Raw genomic sequence first — 9209 nt, forward strand, 5'->3', positions numbered from 1 at the left:
CCTTTAATCACTATCGCGTGGCATTCAGCGAGAATTCATAGGTTAAACCCGTAGCTGTGCTTGGTGAGTGCACCACTTGTCTTCTGGGTCTCTGCGTGGGCTCGTAGCTAAATCGTAAGACAAAGGTCTCTGGCTTTTTTACCCTATTAGTTCCAGGTTCGAATCTTGGCGGTGCCAGTAAATTATTTTGTTTGTTCGCGGGAGTTTTCTGTTGAAACCAACTTTCGCAAAATAACCCTTGGGGTGTAGAGGTAAAAAGCTTTGCTTTAAAACTGGCTGCCTTGTGCGTGTGTGCAATACATGGTATTTATTCATGTTCGTTTTTTTTCAATAAAGCTAGTTGTGAGTCTGCACATGTCCTGTCCCTTCCTTTTTCTCCTATCTCTCACGCGCAGTTTTTCCAACATTGAAATATATTTCGCGGCCGGTGCCTGTTAACATTGCACGGTCGTAGTTATAGGTCACTATATAAATGTTAGGCCATGCCTGTTTGAGTGAAGGTATTTGATAAAATTTGTGGCGTTAGTGGACGTTGTCACTTTCTGTGCCATTAATCAGCGGGGGCGAGGGTATCACCTGTTTCGTCCAATCGCCCTTGGAAACCTCGATCCCGCTTGGAGAACCATGGTTCAGGTCTAGCGCGATCGGGATTGGTCGCGATTGAAGTGCCGCGTAGCAGCGCAGATTGAGTTCGATCCGGATCCGCTCAATCACTATTGAAAGCGCTCGTGTTACAGGGATATAAGGTCCTAAAGCGGAATTCCCGCAGCCTGCGCACCAATGCAGAGGAACTGGGAGAGCGACTTCGAATAATGAAAACCACGGCAGATGCCCTGTTTCTTCAAGAGAACCGATGAACAGCACCGGGAATTCCTGGATATAAAGTTGCTTTCAACCTACCATTCTTCATGGTAGAAACTATAAACCAATCGCTCAGACTGGCGTTTTCGTCCGGGAAAATATATGCCACTGTCTATTAGACACCAGGGCCTACTGTACCGAAACACAAGAAATTGTGGCTTTGCGGCTGGACTAGAACATTCCCCAGAAAGCGATCGCAGTGTTTGTATACTTACGGCCCTAAACAGGGCGTGCGCGAATGGAGATTTTACGTGGATACCGCAACTTCCCTCCCTCTTGCCAACTGACGGAATATTGATCACAGGTGACTTCAATGCAGCAAACACCCTTTGCGGTTACCGTCGCAACACGGCAAGAGGTACTGAACTAGAACGTCAAATAACTAGAAACGCACTACACGCCTCGTCCAAAGAATTTGAGCTGCTCGAAGAATTCCCAGCTCGCACAAACATTTTCTCGACTTGTTGCATATGCGCACCCGATTGCAGCAGCAGTTTTTGAGCAATGACAGCGCTTAGAAGGACCTGCCTAAGGTGCAACACAAGACGGCTAGTATAAGATGCCACGCAAAAGTGCTGATGCGCGAAATATGGAGAGAGCACTGTGCGTCCTTGAATCGTAAGAGTGCTTTGAACACTCTGTGGTACACCTTCAAGGCACTCCAAGGCAAGGTCAATACACCTCACTTAGTCCAACCGCTGTCCCTTACACAAAATATATCAATTGATGACATTGAAATATCAGCAGCAGCACAATGTTTTCCTCGCAGCCCACTGGAGCTCCACATGAATCGCTGTACTTGCCCCAACGAGACATTGACGAAGGGGATTCTACGGAAAGCCTCTTCAATTTAGCGGAACTAATCACAGCCTTTGACCAAATTTGAATCAAGAGTGCACTTCGTAAGTACGGCATTACGTTGACGGCCCTCCTAAACCTCCGCGAAAGTGGAAGGGGAGCTCTTCTTAGGACCATCAACGACGTTTGAGTCAGCGGCCTACATCCCTTCCAACTCAGGCAGGCCGAAGTAGCTCCGATACCGAAGCCTGACAAGCCCCCCGCTGACATGTCCAACCTACGATCCGTATCCTTAACGCCCACAATCAACAAGCTCAAGAAACGTATCTGCTTCAATCCACGCCATCATCATCATTATTATCACCAGCCTATCTACGGCCACTGCAGGGCAAAGCCCTCTCCCATTGATCTCCAATTATCCCGGTCCTGTGCTAACTGCGATAAATTTATCCCCACAAACTTCTTGATCTCATCTGCCCAACTAACTTTCTGCTGGCCCCTGCTACGCTTGCTTCTCTAGGGATCGACTCTGTTACCCTTAACGACAAACAGTTATCTTGCCTTCGCATTACATGCCCTGCCCACGTCCATTTCTTCTTAATTTGTACCAATATGGCCTTTACACGCGTTTGTTCCCTGACCCACTTTTTCTTCTTGTACCTTAAGGTTACACCTATTATCTTCCGCTCCATTTACCGCTGAGTCGTTCTCAATTTATGTTGAACCCTCTTAGTGAGCCTCCAAGTTTCTGCCCGGTAGGTGAGTACCGGTAAGATTCAGCTATCATACACTTTCGTCTTCAGGGACAATGGTAGGCTGCGAATCATTATCTGAGAATGTCTGCCGTATGCACTCCACCCCATCCTTATCCTTCTCATTACCTCTGCCTTGTGGTTTGGATCCGGGGTCACAACGTGGCCTAAGTAGATATATTCGCTTACCACTTCCACTGCCTCGCCGCCTATCTCAAACCGCTCTGCTGTCCCGAGGTTATTGATGATTACTTTAGTCTTCTGCATATTGATTTTGAGGCCCACTGTTATACTCTGTTTGTCCAGTGCGGTAGGCATGCATTACAATTTCTCCCCCGAGTTACTTAGCAAGGCGACGTCGTGAGCAAATATGAGCTTACTGAGGTATTCTCCATTAACCCTTACTCCCACCTGTGCCCAATCCAATGTTTCTAATACTTCTTGTAAAGATGCTGTGATTAACATTGGATAGATTTGTTTCATTGTCTGACGCCCTTCCTTGTAGGTATTTTAGTGCTCTCTCTGTGGATGATGATGGTAGCTGTGGACCCATTGTAAATGTTCTCTAGTATTCTTATATAAGGCTCGTCTACACTCTGGTTCCGTAATCGACGTAACCACTAGTTAAAATAATGCACCTCCTTTTTCCGTCCAGCCTAAACTGGACTCCGCCTAAGATGAGCACGCAGAACAGCCTCTTCCTGCTTACAAGGGTACTCAGCAAGCACAGGAAGGCACAACCTCACACCATGGTGGCGGCGGACCTAGAAAACGCTTTTCACTCGGCATCACACGAGGCTCTCATCAGCAGCATGAAAGACGTTGACCCTGGTAAAAGGACGGTCAACTTCATCGACACCTTCCTCCACCTTCGCACTTTCGAAGTGAGAACAGGCAGGTCTAATCCTCAAACCTACATAAACAATACAGGAGTACCCCATGGCTCGGCCATTTTGCCAGTACTATTTAACGTTCTCGTGCGTTCAGTAGTCACCGCGTTGGAGGAAGAGTCAATGGTCCACTTTACTTTTTCCGCAGATGACATTGCGATGTCGACCAAAGCAAATGCTTACGAAAGCACAGAAAGAGCTCTCAAGGAACGACATATGCGGTACTCCTTATTGAACGAAATATTGCCCATACGGGAATGCAAGTATCCGTCGAAAAGACGCACGTTTTTAAGAGTAGGTGGGTCCTCAATAGCTGCGGGCCTCCATGCATCCACACTAGCACCGACATTGCACCACCTTGAGGAACGTGCTGCCGGTTGGAAAATAATACTCGCTATTCCGATCAGCTCCAAAGGCGGCATGGATGTGTGGTTTCAGCAGTTGACGCCGACGTGGAAGACAACTCTCCTCCTTATAAAAAGAATCTCCAACGAATTCGGAGGAGCGATGCACGTGCGCATTTTGGTACAAACAAAACTGATTTCTGGAGCATGCTACGGGGGCACAAATTTGTACCTAACAGAGGCTCAAACTCAGAAGATGGAAAGCCTATACCTGCAAGCTTTTCGTGTAAGTTCCGGACTTTACAGATACAGCCCACTTCCTCGCTTAAATGACATCATTGAACAGAGAGCTCGCAACGAGAACGGCACGACGTCTTTTCACCGCACAAGGCCACCGTCTCCTTCAACACGACGACAGCACATTCAGACCGGCTCACTTCGAGATGACAATACGTCCGAGGGAAGACACGATCGCCACATCCCACCGGCATTTTCCGACAAAGGTAATCACCAAACCCCACGCGCTAGCAGCTACCCCGCTCCACACTTAAGGGCAAACCATCTTCGTGGATGGCTCCATGAGGGAGGATCGACGGTTAATAGAATGTCCGCCCCTGGCAAGCAGCGAACTGTATGCATTGAACGCTTCGCCACGACCGAGGCGATGTCTACAATCGAGCTTGAATTGCAAGCAAGCTTCCTTGGGATGAAGACGTCGATATCTCCAAAGACATCGAAGGCGCTAATACATTCAGAAAGCTTGGAAGCTCTAAAGACACTAAAATGCCGCCTTAAGAAAAACCAACACCTCATCATACAAAAAAGTGGAGCAAAACAATTCGCCACAGCCGCAATATTGAAGTTCAGAAAACGTGGGTTGCACAGTGGCAACACGGGTCATGAGGAGGCCCGAAGCTTCGCGAGGGAAGCCCTGTTCTCTCATCCTTCGCAGTCAGCGGCTCCTTGCCTTCAATACGAGCCACAGCCGGAACAAAAAACGAGTGACACTGAAACAAATCGGCAAGGAGGAGCTGAAAACTACCATTCCCAAATTTGAGCATACCGTAACGCGCAACATTCCGAGGGCGGCCCAAGCGCTCGTTACCAAAGCACGGACTGGCTACGCCATCACTGACGATATAGTGGCACGTAGGATGCAGTACAGGCAACACAAAAACTTCAAAATTCAGCCTGACAAGCTCCTTTGCCATCAATGTCACAGAGAACCGCCGACGATTAGCCATCTAATCTGGTCTTGCCTGGAACTGAAAAATATCAGATGCAAACATAAGCCTTCGGGAGTACGACGCCTCAACGAATGGCTCTACCCAAAGTACCAAGTGGAATCCACGCTGGTCACAATGTGAGCCTTCGCCAAAGAGGCACACCTCGTAAGAAAGACCAAAAAGTGTGAACTATCCTTCTTTTCTTCCACCACCCTTCTCCGTCTTTGGCGATGGCACCATCTTTGTGAAATAACTTTATTCAGTCATTCATTGCTGGTCTTCCACACCCATCTACCACATAAAAATATCCAACCCAGCATGTGGTACCGCCCACACCAACATAAAGCTACACGCCGTCACTCTGGCTTGGCTTTGTTATTTGACGATCACTTTAGTGTTGCCACGGCTCTACGAAATCCAACCACTATGATACTGGCTGCTGGACTCTCCCCCACAACGAACTGCGTTACACTTTTCCGAAGAAACTGACGCGCCGGTCGGGCATACACGTCGCCATGAAGCCACGCCATGCCCGCCCACCATATGCTGTGAATGCCCAGGAGAATTATTAAATCGTAGGGGACTCCCTCGTTATTGTCTGTGGATAAATAAATTATACCATGTAGGTTAAATAGAAAGTCTCTGTGTAGTGCTCGCCGCATAACACCCCACCGCTGAACCACCAGCCAACAGTGCATGAAAACGTATTGTATGTTCGCTGGTTGTTTACAAAGTGAGCATTCAGTGCCACACGGTATATACAACCCTTTTTCTTTTAACCAAGTTCACCCAGTAAATGTCCCCGATGGAAGTTTCAAGAAAAAAAAACTTCACCCTCGGTTGTACAGGCATACTCTTGAGTTTTTCTGTACGTCCTGCCCTAGGCCTCCACCGCACAGTTTTCTGTATCGCGGTACCGGGAACAGACTGCCACACACATCTTTAGATAATATTCTACGTGACACTGTATTCGAATAGTTCAGAGAAGCGACTTCACAGAAACCTGAATGACACGACACTTCTTCAAAATACCCCAAAATTTTAACCTGCATGTGCAAACTGAAACAACAAATTCCGGTAGTGTTTGAGACAGCCGCACCCGGCAAACTATTCGCAAAAAAGAATGGCTTGGATCCCGAAGAAAAGGGTACTTCTTCACCACTACCCGACAAAGAGGTCTGCCAGTCTAAGACCACCCTCTTTGACGGGTCAAAAAAGGTTATCTCTACTGCACCTTCCCCAAGTGGACGACCAGATAAGCACAGCGAATTCTCGGAGCATTTTTTGCACATTCACACGAGAGCAATGCGACACATACATCACGTACCAGACTTTGGCAACTTAAAGTAAATTACTCACAGTCTTTCTCGCAAAACTTTACAAAAAACCCCTTTCCACTTTTCTCCCCAGTCGCCTATGTCCTGCGTTCGGGCACGCCAATACCGTTCGCTGTCCAGGTAGCATTCCAGTGGCCTGCCTTAATCACGTTGGCATGACAACACACGTAACAGCGAGGACAACAACGATGAACACAAGCCAGAAGATTCAGATAAGATCCTCAATTTAAACTTTAGGAAGCCATCGCAGAGTTCGATATCCTTCGCTGGTACTTCGCTACGCATAGTGAAGCTGGAACTAATGTGCCGTTCCAGACGATGGAACGAGGCGTGGTGCTCTCCCGCGAGCGGGAAAAAGGGCATGCCTCCATCCTTTATATCTTTTAGGTTTGTAAGGCCACAATGTAGAAGTGGAGGGATTTAAGTCAAAATGGGCACTTTTTATTTTTATTTGACAAGTGTTCTTCACTGCTGTTCTTCCCTGGCTCACGTTCTCTTTATCCGGTCCGGTGAAAAACGTATGAAGGGCTTTTTAGTATATACTACTATAGTCAATGGAGAGGTAGTTGACTTTTCATTATATGGGAGTTCTGGCCGAATACACCCCGGCCAATACCTATCAGGCAGCGGATTTCTTTCTTGTGTTGGGATAAGCAGGCTAGAGTGTGCAGGGTATTTGTACGCTTCATAGGCTGAAGTGGATTTTCCATATGTGGGTTATATATTACGTTAGATATATACGTACTTATTTAGGGTTACGGCAAAGCTTTTTGACTGTAGTTTCTCAATCACTTTTGCAGCTGTTGTGCAGGCGCAGTGAAGAAGGCTATGTCGTTCGCAATATTCAGGTCGCTCAGGTGTTCCCCTACAATCCGTGACTCTTTCGTTCCCCTGCCAAGCTTTCTGCATTCAGTCGTACTGCGAAGACATTTTACCACATGATATCTAATTGTCTTACTCCTGTTTCTTATCAGGAACATTTCGCTTTTTTGTGGGGATTATGCTGCCCGTACATCTTTTATGGTGATGACTTATGCAGATAATCACGGTCACCAGCTGTGACGTATGATGATGAGTACGGACTGCCCGTATTATGATGATGACGGTTACAAGCCATGATCCCGTGGCTGAGCCTATGAATACAGTCTATCTAGGCTCGCTAATTGGAATTTCAGGTACAGCACGATTGAATCAAAATATGAGAAAGGTCGAATCGGGGAAAGCGGCAAAAAATTTAAAATATGCGGAAGGTACAATCATGGAAAGGCAGCAAATAGATTGATGCAGCAAATGACAGTCCAAATATTAATATAAAGAACGAAATTGTGCGTGGCAGTAGTTATAAATTCAACACATTTCCACAAAGCACAGAAGTATAAATAAAACAGGCTTGCATTCGTAAATTTCGCTCGAGATTAATCTTTCGTCCAGATTGCATGTGAGTGACATGACGTATTCATTTGCTGCATGCTGCTTTAAAATTCATTTGCTGCATGCTGATTTTTGCAAAAGAAAGAGCTTTTCCTTGTAAATGGTTACACACATCGTCAGGAGGAATCTAGGCCTCCTGCAAAAATGCCTCTGACTCACCTTCCACGCATCTCCATACTTCTGAATTTCTCGATGTCCAGAAAATTCATGTTCAGTCGGCGCGTACTGCACTGCTGCGGCCACAGAGATCCACACAAGGGAGAATATGCCTTTCGGCATTTTCGTCTCGTTCAATGCTTCTGTATTGCAGCCAAAAGTATGGCTAGGCAAGTGCCTGAGTGCTCCGGTATTTCAATCGCAACGGAACAAATAAACTCGATGACATTTAAATTCTGTGGAAGATGCTTTTTTTCTTCTTTTTTGGCCGCCTTCATCGCAACGCATCTGCTGGAATACTTCCTGCAAATGTTTCTTTTTTTTAAAGCCGCCAACACAAAATGGGACATTCATATAACAAGTTCTTCTTTTAACAATAACAAGGAACAAATGAATTAAAGCGAAAGGTTCCTTAGCGGAACCCATGGCTCTCTATAAAAAAACTAATGCATTCCCTCTTAGACAGGTTGGTTGACCGGAAAGCTCTGATGTGCACTCACTGCGCATGCGTGAAACCGCGCTTCCATTGCGTGAAACGGCTACTTAAAAATCGCGAAAAAGGAACGGTTCTAAATAAGACAATACACGCATCGATCATGGCGAAGGAGTAAAATCGTATGCCGTTATCTCATAAACCACATATCCATGTACATTGAGATCGTTCGTGGAAGCGTTTACTTAGTGCGCGAAAAATTGTCGCATGGGTTCGTTCTTCGTTCACAATTTGGGTCTTTGAAAGTTTGATGATCGATTGGACGCACTTTTAGAAAAGGTTACACGCCCTTTTAGCTTTCGCGCTTTTCTCAACTTTCTTTACGATGAGATGGTAACAGTAGCAACTTTACGATGGTAGTAGTAGTAACTTTTATTGTGCCCGTGGTGGGGTCAGAAAGCAAAGGGACGAAGAAACAGGTGGCGTGTTCTACTCATCTTCCTTTCCTCTTCCTCAGTCATCGGCCAGAAGTCCTTGGATTCTGGGGGCGGCATTGGCCATCCGGGCGATCCGGAGTTGCACTTCCGGGAACGGGCTGAGCAAAGCGATCTCCAATGGCTCCATATTGGTTGCAGTTAACGAGTTGCTCCTAGCATTCGCTGCGCCATTCTGATTCTGTCTGGCGGGGCATGACCACAACATGTGGTATAAAGTCCACCGGCCCGTGCATGGCTTACAATCTCCCGAGTATACATCGGGGTAGGACATACTTAGCCCTTCTGGGTTTAGAAACGTGTTCGTCTGTAACCACTTGCACGATACAGGGTCATTTTTAGTAAGGCTGCGGTGTGCATACTTTCGCGTTGCCCATCTGCAATGACCAATAATCAATAAGCAATGATCAATGATCAATGCAATAATCTGCAATGACCAATGTAGGCACAGACAGCATGAGAAATAGGACATTATAAATTAGTGCGT

The 9209-nt window shown here is 46.5% G+C and overlaps 1 protein-coding gene across 1 annotated transcript in view; it reads right to left on the bottom strand.

Moving 5' to 3' along the window:
• Window positions 1–7974, bottom strand: part of LOC144172474 (uncharacterized) — a 34958-nt gene extending 26984 nt beyond the window's left edge. The window contains exon 1 of the mRNA XM_077701172.1: window positions 7799–7974. Coding sequence (XP_077557298.1) covers window positions 7799–7918 — 120 coding nt within the window. The 5' untranslated portion in view covers window positions 7919–7974. The remainder of the gene's footprint in view (window positions 1–7798) is intronic.
• Window positions 7975–9209: the final 1235 nt, after the last annotated feature.

Source organism: Haemaphysalis longicornis, unplaced genomic scaffold, assembly GCF_048455015.1.
Source record: "Haemaphysalis longicornis isolate Haplotype H1 unplaced genomic scaffold, Haemaphysalis longicornis Haplotype H1 scaffold_220, whole genome shotgun sequence".
In the NCBI taxonomy this organism is placed as follows: Eukaryota; Metazoa; Arthropoda; class Arachnida; order Ixodida; family Ixodidae; genus Haemaphysalis; species Haemaphysalis longicornis.